Source organism: Microplitis mediator, chromosome 4, assembly GCF_029852145.1.
Source record: "Microplitis mediator isolate UGA2020A chromosome 4, iyMicMedi2.1, whole genome shotgun sequence".
NCBI lineage: Eukaryota > Metazoa > Arthropoda > Insecta > Hymenoptera > Braconidae > Microplitis > Microplitis mediator.
This window is the reverse complement of record NC_079972.1, coordinates 12,737,869-12,758,193: the sequence shown is the minus strand read 5'-3', so window position 1 is coordinate 12,758,193 and position 20,325 is coordinate 12,737,869. Positions and strand designations below refer to the sequence as shown.

General features: G+C 34.8%; 3 protein-coding genes across 7 annotated transcripts; 2 read left to right on the top strand and 1 right to left on the bottom strand.

The window, feature by feature from the left end:
- The first annotated feature begins 243 nt into the window (after positions 1 to 243).
- LOC130666621 (SR-related and CTD-associated factor 4) lies at positions 244 to 8,356 on the top strand. 4 transcript variants are annotated; one of them, XM_057467791.1, is made up of 8 exons: positions 244 to 483; positions 772 to 900; positions 993 to 2,799; positions 3,031 to 3,282; positions 3,408 to 3,650; positions 3,735 to 5,045; positions 5,142 to 6,104; positions 8,088 to 8,356. In XM_057467791.1, the coding sequence occupies exons 1-7, from the start codon at positions 454 to 456 to the stop codon at positions 6,059 to 6,061; spliced, it is 4,692 nt and encodes a 1,563-aa protein (XP_057323774.1). In that variant the 5' UTR covers positions 244 to 453; the 3' UTR covers positions 6,062 to 6,104; positions 8,088 to 8,356. The 4 variants fall into 4 exon arrangements, with proteins under 4 accessions (XP_057323774.1, XP_057323773.1, XP_057323776.1 ...); XM_057467793.1 differs by lacking the exon at positions 8,088 to 8,356 and having other exon boundaries at positions 245 to 483; positions 993 to 1,302; positions 1,504 to 2,799; positions 5,142 to 6,903; XM_057467790.1 differs by lacking the exon at positions 8,088 to 8,356 and having other exon boundaries at positions 5,142 to 6,905.
- A 1,260-nt stretch (positions 8,357 to 9,616) lies between these two features.
- Positions 9,617 to 13,518, top strand: LOC130666628 (MAPK/MAK/MRK overlapping kinase-like). The gene is made up of 9 exons (XM_057467811.1): positions 9,617 to 10,530; positions 10,652 to 10,718; positions 10,811 to 10,925; positions 11,177 to 11,266; positions 11,518 to 11,719; positions 11,797 to 12,080; positions 12,150 to 12,447; positions 12,519 to 12,967; positions 13,048 to 13,518. The coding sequence occupies exons 2-9, from the start codon at positions 10,697 to 10,699 to the stop codon at positions 13,328 to 13,330; spliced, it is 1,743 nt and encodes a 580-aa protein (XP_057323794.1). The 5' UTR covers positions 9,617 to 10,530; positions 10,652 to 10,696; the 3' UTR covers positions 13,331 to 13,518.
- Position 13,519: 1 nt separating this feature from the next.
- LOC130666620 (FK506-binding protein 5-like) lies at positions 13,520 to 19,930 on the bottom strand. 2 transcript variants are annotated; one of them, XM_057467788.1, is made up of 4 exons: positions 19,723 to 19,930; positions 14,818 to 19,538; positions 14,456 to 14,745; positions 13,520 to 13,926 (listed from the first exon to the last, which is right to left on the bottom strand). In XM_057467788.1, exons 2-4 carry the CDS (start codon positions 19,501 to 19,503, stop codon positions 13,863 to 13,865), a joined length of 5,040 nt encoding a protein of 1,679 aa, XP_057323771.1. In that variant the 5' UTR covers positions 19,504 to 19,538; positions 19,723 to 19,930; the 3' UTR covers positions 13,520 to 13,862. The 2 variants fall into 2 exon arrangements, with proteins under 2 accessions (XP_057323771.1, XP_057323772.1); XM_057467789.1 differs by lacking the exon at positions 19,723 to 19,930 and having other exon boundaries at positions 14,818 to 19,259; positions 19,360 to 19,500.
- Positions 19,931 to 20,325: the final 395 nt, after the last annotated feature.

The window sequence follows — 20,325 nt, the reverse complement described above, 5'->3', positions numbered from 1 at the left end:
GTCGCAATTATTTTTAAATTTAAAAAAGTAACGTCAGAGATTCGCAGTAATAGAACATAGTAGAATTTGAATTTTCAAATTATTGATTTATGATAAATAATTATAAATTTACTATGGCTTTTAATAGGTATTTAAAACAATAATAATTATAATACTAGTGTATAAAAAAAGGTACATATATGTGACGTCATAACGGCGCTTGGTTAGCTCATCACCATGATCGAGACGCAGCAGCAGCAGGCAGGCGGCCAGTAGCAACTAAAACCGAGAGTGTCGCCCATTGCACGCTGGGTAATAATACGTCTGCCATCTTGACTGGCATGGTCTTTACACTAAAGTGCGTTGACGATGAGAAATGGCGATAATTAGTGAAAATATTAGTGTTGTGTGTTACACTATCTGTTGAATATAAATATTTAACGTTTTATAAATCATAAATAATAGCGAGTAAAAATGGACGCGGTTAAGGCATTTAATGCGGAGGTAAGAGCACAGCGGTACTTATATACATCATTATATTTTGGAGGTCACCGTGTTAGGGTAAACCCTCCCTCTTTTTTTCACCACGATGATGCCGTGTGTAAAATATTATAAATATACAGATCGATTATTGATCATCTCAACTTGGCTTGATACCCTTATCAGTTATCAATTTATTTACATTTATTTACTTAGTTACTTAATGATTACCTAATAATGTTTAGGTTCAATGACTGATGTCATTAAGTTTATATCTTAATGGCTGATACTGACTTATTATTTATTTTATAGCTGTCCGCACTCTACGATGTCAAGCCGCCGATTTCCAAGGCGAAGATGAACTCTTTGACGAGAGGTGCGATAAAAGCCATCAAATTTTACAAGCATGTTGTACAGAGTGTAGAGAAATTTATCCAGAAAGTAAGTTCCTGATTATGTTGATGAATTACCGTCACTTTTATACACAAGAGCTGACCCTAACTAATTATTGTTTACTTTAATTTCGTTTTCAGTGCAAGCCGGAGTACAAAGTACCGGGTCTGTACGTGATAGACTCGATAGTACGACAGTCTAGACACCAGTTTGGGGTAGAGAAGGATGTATTTGCGCCGAGATTTGCCAAAAATATGCAAACGACGTTTTTGAATTTATTGAAGTGCCCGCCGGAGGACAAAAGCAAGGTGATACGTGTATTAAATTTATGGCAGAAGAATTCAGTATTTCAACCTGAAGTTATTCAACCGCTGTTTGATCTCGCTGATCCAAATCATCCTATTCACAAAGAGCAGGCGATTAATTCAAACGGAGCGTTGAATGCCACTGGTAATAATTTAAGCAACCTTGGTTCTATTACTAAAACTCCACCGGGTGGTAAAAACCCACCCAAAGACCAAAAAATGTTTAACACTAAAACTATTGACCCTGCATGGTTGGCACAGACTAAATTAGAGACAGCCAATATGGTTAATGCTAATAAATTACTCGGACAGTCGGGTGCTAATCAAGTTGATGCCTCATTTTTAGATCAACTTCAACATCTTCAACAATTGCTATTGAAGAAACAAGAAGCTTCAAACGATACCCCGAGTTCTGTTAAATTTGACAAAAAGCTATTAGATTTTGACTACGGCGAAGAGGAAGACGACGATGTTATGATGGCTAGTTCTCCAGCAGCAGCGGTTACTGCTGGTAATCAGCACAATGCAGTCACTAGTGGTAATTTAGAGAGTCTCGGACTATTGCTGACTAATCCAGAGGTTTTAAGACAATTGCAGACGTTGCAGCAGACAATGCAAGGCAACGTGGCCACAGCTCAGCTTGAGATGGAAGAAAAGATGCGCAAACTTCAGCAGATGAAACAGCAAGAGGATGAATTTGATAAACATCTTGCTCAGACCGTGCCGAATCTTCCATTTGCCTCGGAGTGCGAACTGAAACCTTCTGACGTTATCAAACCTACTCAACATAACACTTATGGTAACGTATCGAATTTAATGCAGCAGGACATGAGTCAGCCACCGCCAGGTTACCCGCCGGCTTTTGTTTCTCAATCGACTTCAGCACTGCGACAGCCGATTCATCCAAATCAAAAGAGTCCGCTGATAGATGAGCGACAAGACTCCCAGGACTATCAGTCAGCACCACCGAGACGTGACAGCAGCAGCGTAGAAATAGTAAATCTAGACTCTGTGAGGTCTCAGAGCCGATCGCCGGATCGTTTTCGACGTCACAGCAGGTCCAGGTCACCTCGTCATCGCGGCCGAGATCGGGAGAGAAAATCACGGTCGAGAAGCCGGTCACGGCGGCAAAGATCCCGTTCGCGTGAACGTAAGCGCGAAGAGATTCGGGTTAAAAATTCAGAGGAGGAGAGAGAAAAAGAACGCGAGCGAAGAAAACGCGGATTGCCGCCAATCGAGAGGGAAAAAATGAGTGTGTGCAGTACGACACTTTGGGTTGGGCATCTGTCTAAGCTCGTGCATCAAGAAGAATTATCTGATACCTTCGGCGAACTTGGTGACATCGTCAGCATCGACTTAATTTCACCAAGAGGCTGTGCTTTTATTTGTATGAACCGACGACAAGACGCTCATCGGGCTCTGACTAAACTCAAGAGCCACAAAATGCAGGGCAAAGCTATCACTTTAGCCTGGGCACCTGGCAAAGGCGTCAAGGGCAAGGAATGGAAAGACTACTGGGAAGTTGAACTCGGTGTCAGCTATATTCCGTGGAATAAATTGAATAACATCAGTGAACATGAGCTGGAGATGCTTGAAGAAGGCGGGATGATTGATGAGGACACGTTGCCTCCAAGACTGAAAGGTAATAATGATAACATTAGAATAATTTTTTTTTTTAAACTGCAAGTTCAATCTAGATACAGGAAGCGTTGTTTAAATCGTCTGTATCTTGAACCAACTTGCAAGAGCATCTTTAAGTTTTTGAGCCAGTTGAGATACTATTTATTTTTCGATTGGTCAAGCAAACTTAGAACATAAATTTATTTATTTATTATTATTTAATACGATGGTTTAATCATTTTTTTTTGTACAGGTAAACTGAAGCACTCAGGATCGAATGAAGGAATGCAAAGTATTCAAATGCCACTCAGCGGCGCTCCAATTCCAACGTTAACAGATGGCATTGTTAATGTAATGCCGCCGTCATCGGGATCTCAACAACAGCCAATAATTGATACCAGTCAACCCCCACCAATAAGAGCAACAGCTTCAACTAATTTGATGCCACCTACTAGTGCTCAGTTATCAATGATGCCACCGGGATTCTCTCTGACAGGAGTACCACGTGAGTGATTTCATTTTAAAAAATATTTATTTCAAAGGCTTCATCTCTCATTACTAAAAAAACATTTGATCTCGTAGTAGTAAATCCAATTGTTGAAAATTTTTATAAATTTGTATTTTAATTAGTCAATAATGCAGGTATGCTTGGACCTCCAATGGGTTTACAAATGCCTCACGGGTTGATGCCGAATGTACCAATTGGAGTACCGCCACCAAACATGCAAGGGCTTTTAGGTCCTCCGGGAATGATGCCGTCAATGCTCACTCCGCCTGTAAACTCACCCTTTGGAGCTGGAGTCGGAGTTGGACTTATTACTCAAATACCACTTCCTGCTCCTGCTGCACCCTCAGATAAATCAAATTCGACAGGTACATCAGTCTTATGACTTGATATTTTTATTTTTTGGATATTGACAATCACTGGAGACTAATTGTTGGTGATTTAATCAATAGGTATGCCTCACAATGTACCGCCGATGGGTGTACCTCCTCCAACGGGAGAAACAAATTTACCAAATCTTCCAATGCTCCGGCAACCCTTTGGTGTGGGTCCACCACCACCGCCAATGCAGATGCCAATGCAGCCTCAGCATTCAGAAGATATGGACGTTGAAATGGAAGATGTCATGCCTCCAAGTACAATAAATCCTCCGAAAGAAAAGCCGAACTTGAGCGACCAGTTGCTGGCAGCTATGAACAAAGGTCCGAGTATGAATGACAGAGCAGATAGCGACCGAGACTTCCGGGATCGAGATAGAGAGAGAGATCGTGAGAGAAGAGATCGAGGTGATCGTGATAGAGCTGATAGAGAGGGAAATGACAGTCGAAGTGATCGTGGACGAGATCGTGGTAGAGGAAGAGACAGAGGTCGTGACCGAAGAAGAGATGGTCGTGATCGTGACAGAGATGACAGGCGAGATCGTGATCGGGATATGAGACCACATGATGGTCCAATGCCGTTACCTGGATCAGGTGTTGGGCTTCTCCAAGAACCAGACATGGGTCCAAAGAAAGATAAAATGAGTCTTGCTGATAGATTACGACAGCTGGCAGACGGCACTTTGCCGATGGATGATAGAATGGATCGTGGAATGCGAGGAGATCGTAATGATCGTAATATGGACAACAGAGGTGATAGACCACCGCCTTTTGAAGAGGTTCCCGGTGGACGTAGACCTGGGGATGGACCTCCGTCGTTATTAGATCTTCCAAAATTTCCAGGCGTTCCGGGAGAAAGGCCAGATTTTGGACCACGAGGTCCAGATTTTCGGGGACCTCAAGATCATCGTGACTTTCCACGAGGTGATCGCGATCGGCCTGGATTTGGACCTCGAGGAGGTGGTCCCAGAGGTGGACCGATAGAAGAGTTTCCCGATCATAGAATGCACGGTGGACGTTTTCCAGATGATTTCGATCGACATGGGCCCGGTGGTCCGCGATCCAACGACTTTGACCATCGTCTAGGCATGGGAAGAGATGAATTTGATCGTGGTGAGCACCGTGGACGTCATCCAGTCGATGAATACGAACCAGATAGACATGACTTTGACAGACGTCAAAGAGACGGTTTTGATCCTCGAATGGGCGGAGATGGATTTGATGCACGAGCTCACCCAGATCATCCTGACTTTGATCCGAGAAGAAGGGATTTCTTTGGACACATGGAGCCTGGATTTGGACCACCAATGGGTCCTCGAGGACCACGAGGTCCAATGGGACCTGAAGGATTCGGACCAAGACCAGGAATGGGGCCCCGAGGTCATGGTAAGTTATTACTCTACCTCATAATATTTCATTAAAAATTGAATTTTTTATAGTAATTCACGATAAGAACAATTGATAAAAATTATTTTTTCACAGGTCCTCCGATATTCCATCGAGGAATGGGACCCAGAGGAATGAGGCCAGGTATGCGCCCACCGTTTGGTCCACGAGGTCCATTTGATCCCCGAGAAGGTGAGACATTCTTCCGAGGACCGTTTGATGACAGTCGTGGTCCGCCACCGTCTTCCCACATGAGACCACCGCCGTTCGGTGGACCACCAGGACCTCCAGGTCCACCGGGTCCACCTCTACCTGACCCCTGGAGAAATCCAGACAGCGGACCGCCACCACCACTGCCACCTGTCTGGGCTAACATGGAAGGTAACAATGGACACGAACCAGATGAACACAATCGTGAAAATCACGTCAGTCAACGAGACAACAAAGGGCACATGAATCGTGACAAGCATCAAGATCGTGATCGTGACAGTAGAAATTCCAGGAACAGAAAATCTAGATGGGGAAATGCAAGTCCATTGCCACCAGAACAGCCTGAAATAACAAGATCTCAGCAAGAAACTGATGACAACAAAAATACCTTCGAAGAAAATCGAACTGCTGACGATGCCAATCCTAAGGGCGCTGACGAACGGCCGGATGAACCGACGATAAAAAATTTATCTGAAGAATTCCAGCCTCCTCCGACAAATGTTGATGATACTCACGAAAATCCCGAATCGAATCACGTGCCAGCGACCAATGATTCGGATAATTTTAATGATAAAACCTTTGAAAGACATGACGCACCTGAGGCTCACGAGTTTAATCAACCTAAAGATTTCCCTCGCAATCTCGATGAGGAGGATCACCATCAGCAGCAACAACATCAGCCTCCAGTTGAACCACCGCAGGAACCACAGCATCAATCATCAGCCGAAGATACAAAACCATCGGAACCCATGGAGATTCAAAATGAGAGTGATGCGCCAGTGATAGCAACGGGAGAAACGTTGTAACGAGTTTTTTAAATACGCTTTTGGGATGTTGAGAGTGACCAAAGTAAGAGACAAAAAAAAATATATAAAATTGGATCTCTCAGACCTGGGAGGGTTAATTTTTGTAAATTATCATCCGTAACTACGGTGTACATAAAACAAACAAATAACGAATAAGAGCTAAATTGATTTTAATAATGCACGAAGTGAATAGATAAAAATAAACGAGAAAATGATAAATATTTAAATATGAACATTTTTAAGTTGAAGTGCTGGTCTTTGGAGTGGTAGGAAAGAAAATAATAACAGTGAATCCAGTGAGTCTCGATTAGAAAAATATTATATATTTTTTTCTCGATTTCTTTATTATTATTATTATTGTTATTATTATTATTATTATTATTATTATTATTATTATTTTTATTACTATTTGAATTAGTTTGAAATTCAGAAAAAATTTTTATACATAATTACAAGCGTAAAGTCGTTTGTACTCGAAAGTATTCAAGAGTAAACACTCAATTTAAAATGTAATTGCTGCTAAACATTGCTGTCATAGTGAACACAGGACCTATATATATATATACATATATAACTAATTTTTGCATCAATCATCAGTACAAATAGATAATATTTGATAACTGTCTATCTCAATTAGAAGTACTTGATATTTAAATTCAAAAATTGCCTTTAATTATGTGGAAAGACAACAAATTTATTGAGCACTTTATCAACTCTAGTTTTATTTATTATTTTTTTTAATATTTTTTTTATTAAGGATTTAGTAAAAAATTTGTACAGTGAATTTGCAATCTTATATACAGTCAAAATGGGTACGATACAGCGACGGTATTTTACCTAATAAGAGTTAAAAAAAAAAATTATAATTATAATTAATAATTTATTGAATTGTAAATAATTTTATATTTTTCTAGTTGAAAAATGAAGTAACAAATTGTGCAAAAGTAGTTGCTCAATTAAAACAAAAAAATATTTAAAAAAGAACGTAAATAAATATTTTATACGTATTGTTTTAAAACTATAAATAATTACAGCGTTGTCATTCCAACGGTTTTTTTTCCGGTTGTTATTTAACAATAAGTCCTTAAGTATTTAATTAATGCATGGAAAAATTCGACTCTGATTAGCTGAGATTATTTGATATGAACTGAGAATTTTAATTGGATAATTGGTGGCTTCGTTTGATTCATGACTTTTTTTTTTAAAATAAGTTGATTAATAATTTGAAAGAAAAGTAAAATAAAATGGTGAAGATTTCGATAATTGTCAACTCGGTTCCTGTGTTCACGCACGCACGTGTTGTCTCTTGCACGCCCGCAGCAGCGATGGAAAACTCGCGCTTGCGCTCAAACTGAGTGACAAGTGCAAGGTACTGTTCAAAAATAATTACAATTATAAAAAATAATATGATTTAATAGTATGATATATTATGATAAAAATAATAATAACGAGACTTTACATCACTTTATTATTTGTACTGGATATATGTCATGAAGAATATAAAGAAGAAGAAAATTAATTATCGCCCGCACCACTCCACTGCCACCGTCTCAACTTTTCTGATAAAATGTTTCGTATCATCGCAATGATAAATAAAAAAAATAATGATTATTATGATAATTAAAATAGTTATTACATACATACATTTACTAACTTTATGATAGTGTATAGCTTCTCGTATAAAAGCTGAACGAATTTGTAAATGCGTGAAAAAATACGATGGCCTTTATCTATTTTTTTTTTATTTATCTCTGAACTTGTCAATAATTATTTCAGTTGTATATATAATTAATAATTACAATTAAAATATGAACGCTTAAACATTTCATTATATATTTATATATTATATATATTTATAAATGTATGAGTATGTAATGAAAATCAGTTAAAAGTTTATTACTAATGATTTTTAAATCAGTTAACGCGATGATTGTATGATAAATTATAAAATTAATGTCTCATTATCGGAGTAATGATAAGAAGGGAGAAAAAAGGTAATTTATGAAACTTATTGTTTTTGTTACAGAATGAAATTTAAAATCAACTAAATTTGTTGAGTTTACACTTTACTTGTGAGTCAAGATTATGAAAGAGAAAAAGGAGTGGTGCGGTCGCAGCTTATTGTATTCATTTAATACTTTTTTTTTAATCATCAAATTTATTATTATTATTAACTAATTAATATTAAATATATAAATATATATAATTATTACTGATATGTTAATTGATAGTCTAGTTGGTGCTGTATCTGTGCCGTTGTAATTGTATATTTTTACTTGACAGTAAAATTTAAATATAATATCGAGGTATTGTCTTTGAAAATATTTACATATTTTACTCTTTATCATGAGGTAAAATACCTAGTACCTGATCTGGGACAGGCATCAGTTGCCTAGATTGTTTTTGCTGAATGTGTCAAATGCCTACAATATTTTTTCGTGCATTATAAATGTTTACTGCTCAGTTGCCTACTAAAATTTATGTCCTACGGTTCTATTGCTTACATAAATATAAAATATGTAATTTAATTGCATACAATTATTGCACTGTTCTATTGCCTACTTAAAAATATTTCAAGATGTTCAATTGATTACTATTTAATTGTGTACCCAAATCAAAGAAATATCTGATTAATGTAGATGAGCTTCTGATTTATTTGCTGAGAAAATCTTGTACTTGAGGAGAAATGATCAACGTTCAAGACCGATCACTTGAGAAAAGACACAGCTGATCTGAAAAATATCAGAATCACGGTAGTCTTGACAATAGTAACTGGCAAACTTGACAGAGTTTTCTATTAGAAATTAGTGACCTGATCAGGTCATTCCCTGCATCGACTATGAGATTCAACCCAGTGTCTTATTATGGACCGGCGAGTTATACTATTGTGAAGACTACCGTAGTTCTAATATTTTCCAGACCAATCGCGTTTTTTTTTCTCAAGTGATCGGTCTTGACCATTGATCATTTCTTCTCAACAAGTACAAGATTTTCTCAGCAAATAAATCAGGAGCTCGTCTACATTAATCAGATATTTTTTTGATTTGGGTTCACAATTAAATAGTAATCAATTTGAACATCATGAAATATTTTTAAGTAGGCAATAGAACTGTAGAAAATGAATTTTAGTAGACGACTGAGCAGTAAGCATTTATAATGTACGAAAAAATATTGTAGGCATTTGGTTTATTCAGCAAAAATAATGTAAGCAACTGATGCCTACCCGATCAGGAAACTAGTACTCGATCACTCTATGTATTTGTATATATATTTAATAAAAATTAGTACTAATACATGAGTGATTGGGTACTTAGTCTTTTACCTTACATTCATTTTTCTATTTTTTTTTTTATTTCATCAAACAATCAAAATATTTTAGTTGTACTTCCGACTTTGTTATTTAACATTCCCGTTTTATTTAACAAGTTTATTAATTTATATTTTAGTAGGGTTTTAATTTTTTTTTTTTAGTTAGTAAATAATTAATTAATTAATTAATTTAATTAAGAGGAAAATAATAAAACTAAATCAAGTAAATTTTTTTTTATAAATTACTGCCACTATAAATCGTATTGTTGATAAATATTTCCGTTTGATAGGCGGGATTTTTAAATTTCTATAATTATTAATTAATTAGGTTCTATGAAAAGAATCCTTGTCATAGTAATTATTATTTTAATTAGATATTGTTATTAACTGATGGATTAATAAAAAATACTTAATGTATGATCATTTAATGAGGAGAATAAATGTGTAAAATTTGAGCGTGTGATTGATTACATATGAGCAGTTTTTGGAGGTTTAATTTTGACATGACGTAAAAGACCCAATTATTGACCGCGTACCAATTGCTTACTATTTTATTCTATTATTTATTTGCCTTGCTTAATAAATTTAAATGAATTATAAATATTTAAATATAATTTAAAAAATATCCCGATTCAAAATTTTCACTAAATTTTGTGTAAATTCAAAATTTACGTTTGATTTTTATTTAATTTTTTTGAATAATTAATTGGAATTTATTCTGCTCATTAATTCCCAATGAGCGCACTTGGTTTTTTGACATCTATAAGATGTCAATTTTAAGGCTGTCAATTTTTTGACCTATCGATAAGACACCAAAATGTTGACAAGACGAAAAAAGCAAAAACTTGTCATCAAAATAATTGGCGGCAAAAATTTAAATACAAATAAATCATCTGAGCGACTTGTCAATCGAGATGACATTTTTGAATTTAAACAAAAAAATTATGATTGTAAATGAAATTTTAAAAAATCCGCATACTAATTTTTCAATTATCTAAGTACTCATTTATTAATTTTTATTCTAATACTTACATTTTATTTATTTATTCAAAAATTTCAAAACTACTGTCAGCTACATTCACACTAATAACAAATTGACGATTGTATAATTTAATTATTTATCTAATACACATATTTATATTTATATGAGTAAGCTGAAGGTAACTATATTCAAAAATATAATTTTGTTTTAATATTTTAATTCAATCCTCAAGTGTGTCAATCTAATAAAATTAAACAATCACTATTTAATGTTTTGAAATGATCGTTATTAATATATAGATATGCCGGTTTCAATAGGAAACACTAAAAAATTATTTATCAAACATGTCAACGTCATTTTTTAAAAGTACGTTAAATTTATTAATTCATTTATTTATTTATTTATTTATTTATTTTAAAAATATTTTACCGTTTTATTTTTAAAATAATCATTTACAGAATATAAAGTTATTGAAAAAATTGGAGAAGGTTCATTTTCCGAAGTATTAAAATGCCAAGACAGAACAACAGGCATTTATTATGCTGGAAAAAAATTAAAAAAAATATTTACATCGTAAGATTATTTAATTAACATCAATTATTTATTTAAGATACTGAATTTAGTCGGCGTCTAATAATTTTTGAATTTTTTTCAAAACGATAAATTAAAAAAAAAAATATTTCAAATAATTGCACCTATAGTTTTTTAAATTTTCTACATGTGCATATTTTTAGATTTTTTTTTTGTAATTAAATAGTCGAAAGAAAATGTAATTATCGTTAATTGTCTGCTAATTAACTAATTTATTTTTAAAAAATATCCAGGATGAATGAAATGCTTGAAAGTCCTGAAGTCATAGTGATGAGAAAAATTACCCGACATCCAAACATACTACACATGATAGAGTCACACTAGTAAGTTGATTAAAAATATAATTTATGAGTATAATGTAACTGACAAGCGGCAATTTTTTGAATTTTTGAATAATTAAAATGTAAGTAAGTAAAATAAAAATTAAAAAGTTCGTATTTAGATGAATGAAAAATCAGTACGCGCTTTTTTCAAATTTATTTATTCAAAATAAATGTCTGCTGCATTCACACTCATAAAAATATTTATTCATCAAGAGAATTTATCTTAAAAAATAACATATTTATTTAAATAGCAATCCTATGACTGGTAAAGTAATTTTAATTTTTGAATTAATGGACATGAGTCTGTACGACCTGATAAAAAGCCGGAAGAGTCGGGTCATGTCTGAGCAGAAAATAAGAATTTATTTATATCAGTTACTGAAAGGGTTGGAGCACTTGCACAAAAATGGTATTTTTCATCGCGACATAAAGCCCGAAAATATTCTCGTGAAGGTACAGATGTTGTTGCTCGAATATCTGATTTTTATTTTATTATTATTTGGGGGCTTTAAAATTAAATTATTTATCAGGGTGACCTGGTGAAGCTCGGAGATCTCGGTTCCATTCGTGGAATTTACAGTAAGCCACCATACACTGAGTACATATCCACCAGATGGTACAGATCACCAGAATGTTTGCTGACAAATGGATTTTATGGTCCCAAAATGGATGTCTGGGCAATTGGTTGCGTTTTCTACGAGTTGCTGTCATTGAAACCTTTGTTTCCTGGATCAAATGAAATCGATCAAATTGCTAAGATCCATGCGGTCTTGGGGACACCCCATGCTCGAGTCATAGCTAAATTTCGTCGATTGTATGTCTTTATTATTGACCATTAATTATTTATTGATGATGATGATGATTCAAATATTTTATCTGTTAGAAATAAGTCCAGGGATAGCGAGTACTCTTTTCCCAATAAAGGAACCGGGTCAGGATTCACGAGCTTGCTGCCTCATGTCTCGGAAACAGGGAAAGAACTTTTGAGACTGATGCTTATTTATGATCCTGAAAATCGAAGTAATGTCAAACGATTATTAGAACATAGATACTTTAATAATTTGAAAGAATGTGATACACCGAGACAAGCAAGCAGCTTCACGTTGCCATCAGTAGACTCTTATCAGTGGCGCAATCCCGTTCTCAGCTACATTGCATCAGAAAAACGTCGTCGCTTTAAAGTATTTTATTAGTTTTAGTAAAAATAATTAATTTTCTTTAATGGTTATTAATTATTTGCTAATTATTTCAGCCACTAAGCACTCGACGACCTAAAGTAGTCGAAGATTTTTCATCCAGAGGATCACGATTCATCACTTCAAGCCCAAGTCGTCAAAACTTTATCAGCAAATCGAGTATTTCAAAATTGAATACTCACATAAAAGAAGATACTTCTCTATATTTAATTCATGAATCAAAAAGAACTTATGAGAAATCTTGGAGAACTTGTGTCTATACAACAAGAACTGAACGATGTACTGAATCGCCAAGACCAAATGCAAGTGTCTGCAAATTACCGATGATTAAAAATAATAATATATTTAAAATGTCTGGAGAAACTGGAGACGCTGCTTCAAAAATAAATCGAAAAAATATTCAATGTACTTTTACTCCTCAGTACAATTTGCGAGGACGTGATTTCTATCCGAATTTCCGGCAAAAACTTCAAGCTAAAGACAAATCAGACGACAATCGATTATCGTAAGCTGTTTTTTTAATAAAAAATTAATTAATTGGTAGTTAGTAATAATTAAATTATGTGATATACATTTTTTTTGTAGATATCTGCCGCAGATACCGCAGAAGCCGGTTCCAGAACGACGTCAAGCGGCGCCAACGATCTCAGCACCACAGCAAAATACTGTAACTGAAGGCGGCAAACGTAAGACAAGATTAGCAACAATTACGGAAACCCGAGTCACACTTCCGCATACCAGGTCATCTAATATAAAGAGTCCAGCTAAAAAAATAGCCAAACATGAAACGACAACAAAATCACTTGGGAAAATTTTACCAGCTAAAAAAACGGCACCCGCAAGACGTCTACGGGGTAAAGGAGTTTAAAATTGTCATTTCAATATCCTAAATTTATTGTATTTTAATATTTATAATAGCTAAAGACTTTTGAAATTATATATATAAAGAAAATTTATACTTTGTTTCGATACAATCATATAGAGCCTCAAAAAAATTTATGGCACTTGACTGTCATTTGAACAATGATTAAAAATTACACGTTATTCTAATGAATATATTTTTTTTCGTTCTATAGTTTAATCACTTATATAAAATCTAATAAAATAAAGTATTTTTTAAATATTGCGTTACGTATCGTGTTATAAAAAAACTACAAAAACATAAATCCACATTTTTTTTCATCGCTTCCAATTAAACAAAAAAAATACATTTTTTATTTGACGCTTGATAAAATATTTTTTTTTATTCTTCATAGCAAAAATTTTAATAATTGTTGATTTTTTATAATCAACAGATACGTTATATTAATTAAAATAATTTCGTTTCTTATCAAACTTACTTATTAATATTATTATTATTATTGTAACTTTAATGAACACAGACATATGTGCGTTATTATTCAGTCTGCTCCATTACTACGGTGTAAAGTAACTTTCAAACAGCCTGGATTTGCTTCTGAAAAGCTAAAAAAAAAATAATATTGTTTATTTTTACCATTAAATCTTAAATATAAAACTACAGTTGATCTCCATTGACTCGTACAGTTCCCTAATCCACGGAGCGGGAATTTCTTTGACTTTCCTAGTTAACGGATGCCCCTTCTCTCTTAAAAATTAAACTATGACGCATGCGCGCTTAAATCACATGTGCGATGACATGTAAATGTACACAACACATACAAATTTATACCATTAAGTGGGAGAGAGCGTAGCTTACAATGGGGGTCAAAATTGAGGGGAAGTTCCGAGATAATGGAATCCTGTACTTCGGAACCCCCTGAATCTTGGCCCTCACTACGACTACGCATGCGCATAATTTACTTTTTAAGGGAGAAGGAACATCCGTTAACTAGGAAATTCCAAAAAATTTCCGCTCCGTGGATTAGAGCTGTCCGAGTTAATGGAATTCGACTGTAAAAGTCCCAATTATTGACACTAATGAGTCAATAATCAGGTCCTTTATCTTCTGGATACAAAAACAAGATAAAATTACCGAATATTGTAATTAAGTAATTTCTTCGCAACTGCAGGTTTAATTCTGCTCATTTTGCTGCTGCTTCTAGCGCCTCTTCCCGTTACGATATAAACCGTCGAATATCGGTTGTTGCTTTTACTGAGTTTATTCAAATGATGTTCTAAAAATTTATCCAATGCTACGATCGCATCTGCGACAACTAAGTTATGAAGATCTAAAATATCTTCATTGTCAAGAATTTGCGCCTCGACCATCGCACTTGCCGCCTCAGCACGAGCTTCTTCGTTATTTTTCGCATGCTGTCGGGACTGAAATATTTTAAAAATACAATTAACTATCATATTAATTATCATTAAATTTAAATTATCAACTATACATACAACTTGTGAGTAATAAGCAGCAACAGCAGGACACCCTCGTCGATATGCCTCAGCAGCTTTATTGAAGTTTTCGACTTGCAGTGAAAATTGTCGGTGAGCTTCTTGCTTCGCATTATTAACACCCGAAAGAGCACCTTTGTACATTGCTTTGTTTTTATCATTTTTACTGTCAGGTCTTACGACAATTATTGGAGTGACACTTTGTGATTTTTGTTTGTCATCATTTATTTTTTTCTCTTTGACAACGTCAACAAAAGTCTCTAGTTTTCTGGTGATATCAACTGGTAAAGACCTACCAGTACTGTCTTTTATTATTTCATAAGTCTCTTTTAAATTATTTCCATGGGCAATTAAAATTTCATCAAGAGCTTTCGGATCTATACCAGGAAGTGATTCATAAAGTTTTTGTCGTGACAATTCTGGTGTCATATCATCTGGTATTTCTTCAATAGTTTTTGATTTTACCGCGTCATTGTAATTCTTCAATGCTAATTCTAAATTCATACTTTGAATTCTATGTGAAGAAGCAGATGCTTCTTCGAGTTGTAGTTCTTTTTCAAGACTCTTGGCATACTCAGCGTCTTTTGCTATCATATTATCTAGCTGTTCATGCCGAGAGTTTAATTGTTGATACATGCTTTCAATCCACAAGGCGTAAAGTTCTTTGGCCATTGATTTCTTTACTTGAATAACTGGCATGAAGCCGTCGGGAATGTGGAAGTCGGAGTTACTGAATAAATTCTCGAGAGAACGAATACCATCAAAGCCGAGATTAAATTCAATTGTTTCCTCAGACTCTGAAGACTTGTCATTTTCTGTTGAATCCGTGTGACTGCAAGATGCCGTTGAATGCGAGGAAATATCATCAGATAAATCGGTGTCAGTTTTGTTGTCTTGAAGACTTTCACATTCTTGTAACTTTATTTCTTCATCTTCGGCTTCATTATTGACGCTTAACGATACTTCTTCTTCTTCATTACTGATATCTTCTTTCGAAGTTTCTTGTAAACTTTCTTCAGTCGTTTCTATTTCTATCTCATCCAAAAAGTCAGCTGATGATTTAGTTAAATTTTTTAAACAACTCGAAGTTTCATCTTTTGTTTCTTCACCATTTTTGTCTTCTTTTTCTTCCTCAGTTTTAGAATCCTCTGACAGTTTAATTGGCATGTCTTCCGGAACGCCGTCCAACAAGACATCTACTGCCCACCCAAAGTCTTTCTGACACAAATTTTCGTAAATTTCTATCAAATAATCACGCGGAATATGCGGAAACAAATCCACGAGCTGCGAAATACCTGAAAGTGGATCATCTGATTGGGAATCAGCGTCACGATTGAACATATCACCGGTCATTGAGCCTTTATCGAGCATCAATTTCACAGGTGGACGTTCCGATTGCACCAAAGGTACTCCTTCATTTATTGATCTGTTCAAAGTTTCCAAAACGCGGTAATTTGAGTCAGCAGTTCCTCCAACAAAAGAAACATTGAAATCATAATACGATGTGTTGGTGCCCGCCTCGTTTGTCGACACAGACTTTTTATCCGGACTGTCATCTAAATTTAATTTAATACTCGGTACATCGTCTAACGGGAACGGTGACTCTCTCCACGTGATACTGTTGATATTGTCTACCTTATCATCTTTTACAGCTGCCGACATTTCTTGCTCAGTTATCAGTTCATTTAAATCCTTATTCGCCTCTAGAGTCAATCGCTCATGCGATTCTTGGGTTACTTCCTTAGATTCATCTTCATTCGACTGGAATTTATCTGGTGACTTTGAAATTTCTTCTATTTTATCTTTTTCATCATGAGCCTCTTCTAAAACAGCTTCTGTTTTTTTCTCTACATTACTACTGACAGCTTCAGTCGCTTTTTCAACTGAACTATCTCCCAAAATAGATGTTTTAATAATATTAAATATTGACCCGATCGTAGATTTAGATGGAGCCTTTTTAATTTCTTTGCTCACACTAATTTCATCTTTAACTTCAGGTACAGCTGACTCAGGTTTTTCAGCGACACCGGAATTTTCTATAACTTTTTCAAGATCATCGTCGCTTAAACTTTCATCTCCGATGGTATCATCAATGCTGTCATCCAGGAACTCCGAGTCAATGTCACCATCCTCGGGCCAGGGAATTTTTATTTTTAATTCACCATGTCCAATTACATCTTCATCGGAAGTATGCAGTTCTTCTTTTTCTTCTTCATCTTCATCATCACTGTCATTGCCACCATCGTCGTCTTCCTCTTTTTCTTTGTCTTGGTGAATATTTTCAACCTCGATCGAAGTATCGACACAATCTTTGCTTACTTCATCAGAAGAAGTAGTATTGTCAGGCAACTGAGGCAATTCTTCACCATCAACTATTTCCGTAATGATCACAGTAGATTCCTTGCCATCAAATTCACCCTTTTGATTGTATCTACTCGTCAATGTTTTAATAAATTCGTCCATTTGAGAACAATCATCTGGAGCACATTCCACTATAAGTTCTTCTTCCGGCATCAAAGGACTTTCTTTGCCACTGTTACCCTCTTTGCTAAACTCTTCATCCTGCTTTCTGATTTCGTCAGCATCAACTGGAGATCCTTTGGGTTTGTTATAATAATATTCTTCATCAAGATGATTGCTGTGTAATGTTTTGCCGTCCAATAGCAGCGTAAAGTCCCAACAAGGTGGTAACATGCTGATATTGTCTCTAATCTCACATTCTAGTTCATCAGTCTCTCGTACTGGACTAATAACATCTAAATGTACTACGCTATTTTTTCTCTCAGACCCTATTGCACCTAGAGGTTGAAGCATTTGGCTGTCATCTGTCTTTACACCCTCGGTTTTTTCTTTCTCAAGATCATCGATATCGATCTTTGATACTTGATCAACTTCTATCAGGACTTCAGGGCGTGCGAGACTCTGTAAATATTTACTAAAAGAATTTTTGTTATCCTGAATGACTTTTTTATCTTCAATACGTTGCTCTTGGTTTATATTTTCAACAATAAGTAAATTTTTTTTATCAACTGTTGGAGATCGGGTTTGAGTTTCTATTGGATTGAAATCACTTGAGTAAATATCTAAAAGTTTTTTACCAGTGATTCCCTTCTCATATTTTTCAAGCATCATACGAACTTTTTCTTTTGGAACACCATGAGTATTTTTACGCGTCAATTCATTAACATTGTAAGCCCAGGGTGTTGTCATTTCTAATACTTCAACTCCGTAATTATGATTAATAGCCATCAGTACATAAGGACGCATTTCCCAGATCTGAAGATTAGTATTGTCGACAATAATTGGTGTCCTGCCAGATTTCATGGCATTCAGAACTCGACTGTGATTTCGAGAATGAGCTTCGCTGAGTTTTGTCGGGTCATACTTGTAGACTCCGCGATTGTGTAATTGAAAAAAATCATCCGTACTGAAAATGTATATTGATGGATCTTTTGCTAATGTTGTTGATATAAGATTTCTAGCTGCTGTTGACTTCCCACTACCTGGAAGACCACGCATAAATATTATTATTTTATCCCCACGATTGATAGCCTTTTTTATTCTCTCAATCGTAGTATCGTGGGCCTGTTTAAGTGGACTTTTGGAAGGTGATTTAACACGAGTCGCTTTGACTGCAGTCGGCTGAATATTTTTTCGCGGTGGTGATTGAACAGGTGATGATAAAAATTGTGAGACATTAACTGGAATATTTGATATACTGTTGTAATCATCGTCATTGTATTCTTCCTCGACAACGACATCGGCATCATCGTCTTCAGAACTGCTCTCTGTTCCGGACTTACGATAGTGCACCTTCAGGCCACACAATTCCGATTCGTTGCGTGATTTATTTACTAAATTATTATTATTACTATTGCTGTTTTTATTATTGCTGTTATTATTAGACTTGGTAGTTTTCTGGTGAGTCTGATTGCGCTGTGAATTTGAAGAAACTTGATGGAAATAATCACTTTGTGGGCTCGGTGATGGATTATTCGTTGTAAAAAAATTTGTCGATAAATAATTAGAATTACTCTGCCAAACTTTACCATCGTCTTTTTTATTTGAGTTGTCACCGGCGCCACCGGACCACAATGACGTTGGTTTATTCCAAGGTGAGCTGGGTATACGTTTATTGCTATCAACTTTAGCTGGTGAATAATTTTCAGCAGCAGCAGCTGTATGAGTATCTAACTTTGATATGTTACCGCGAAATGAGTCCATTCTATTTTTTGATGAATTTTTTTTCAATTCTTCAAATTTACTGAAACCCTCCAACTGTTCTTTCAACTCGTCGTCATTCATACGTAAAATATCCTCAGGACCAGTTGAATCTGATGATAAATTAAGTTTATTGTCTGAAGTTGAAACGGTTGGCGACATTATTTTTTCAGCTGGTTTTTTTTTATCTTCAACAGTCGCTGACAATGCAATCAACGCATCTATTGTAAATTGCAAATCCCAGTTACAATTTTCAGCAATTGAAAGTATGACATCACGCTCTAGAGTACTCTGGAACATTTCTGTCACCAGATCACTTACCATTTGTTGTTGACTTTTGTTTTTATTGTTGTTTTTATTGTTACTATTGTTATTATTTTTATTGTTGTCATTTTTTCTACCACCACCTTGACCTTTACCAAGGGACGATGACGTTACGGGAGGCCACTGATCATTTGATGCCATTTTACTTTAATTCAAATACACCAGCATAACCTTATCTGCAACAACACAAAGAAATCAAATGATTCGTTGAGAATTCCACGTAATCTGTCAATACAAATTTAATAATAAATTCAATTTAATATATATATATATATATATATATATATATATATGTATATTTATGTGTACACATACAACAATAAAATTAACAGTGCACTGCTTGCTTACAAACATACTTACTAAATTTATTTTATTTTAAGGACCACAATAAATTATTTTTTTTACTAATTGTATTACTATTATTAGTAATAACACATTTTAGTTTAAAAATAAAATTAAACAATTAAATAGAAACCAGGAAATAAAATAAAACCTTGGAAATTCTAAGAGCAACCATTTTTAATATGATCCTGCTAGCAAACGCGCTTACCAACAGACAATACTCAAGAAAATTTAAAATGACAGATACGGAAAAGGAAAATTTTTTCATTTTCGCGCCAAGATTTAAATTCCTCGCTTGGGGTCAAAATACATTCAAACGATTCATAATTTCTATGGTTCAAAATTAATTCAAAGTTAAAAAATTCCCTCAATTTTTTACTCTGGTAATCTTGTGGTCTCTTGATGTAGTTTCCATGATGTTTTATTCAATTTTTTGAATTTTTTTCTACTAAAATAGTAGTGGTATTTTAATAAGTGAAGAAACAATTACTGAAGAATTTGAGTATGCTTCAATCAAAAAAAAAACAAAAGTTGCCGAAACCAAGAGAAAAACTTCTTGGTAGAAAAAATAGATAAGGGAGGGGGAAATTATCGGAGCTAGGCAGCAGCAGCGGGAAAAGT

Excerpts from the sequence above, each read along its gene's own strand:
- LOC130666621 (XM_057467791.1), top strand. The coding sequence starts at position 454 with ATGGACGCGGTTAAGGCATTTAATGCGGAG. Across the intron at positions 3,283-3,407 it reads CTCTCTGACAGGAGTACCAC|TCAATAATGCAGGTATGCTT; the intron begins GTGAGTGATTTC and ends TATTTTAATTAG. Across the intron at positions 5,046-5,141 it reads AATGGGGCCCCGAGGTCATG|GTCCTCCGATATTCCATCGA; the intron begins GTAAGTTATTAC and ends ATTTTTTCACAG.
- LOC130666628 (XM_057467811.1), top strand. The coding sequence starts at position 10,697 with ATGTCAACGTCATTTTTTAAAA. Across the intron at positions 10,926-11,176 it reads TTAAAAAAAATATTTACATC|GATGAATGAAATGCTTGAAA; the intron begins GTAAGATTATTT and ends AAAAATATCCAG. Across the intron at positions 11,267-11,517 it reads CACATGATAGAGTCACACTA|CAATCCTATGACTGGTAAAG; the intron begins GTAAGTTGATTA and ends TTATTTAAATAG.
- LOC130666620 (XM_057467788.1), bottom strand. The coding sequence starts at position 19,503 with ATGGCATCAAATGATCAGTGGCCTCCCGTAACGTCATCGTCCCTTGGT. Across the intron at positions 14,746-14,817 it reads CTGCTTATTACTCACAAGTT|TCCCGACAGCATGCGAAAAA; the intron begins GTATGTATAGTT and ends AAAATATTTCAG. Across the intron at positions 13,927-14,455 it reads TTACTTAATTACAATATTCG|CTTTTCAGAAGCAAATCCAG; the intron begins GTAATTTTATCT and ends TTTTTTTTTTAG.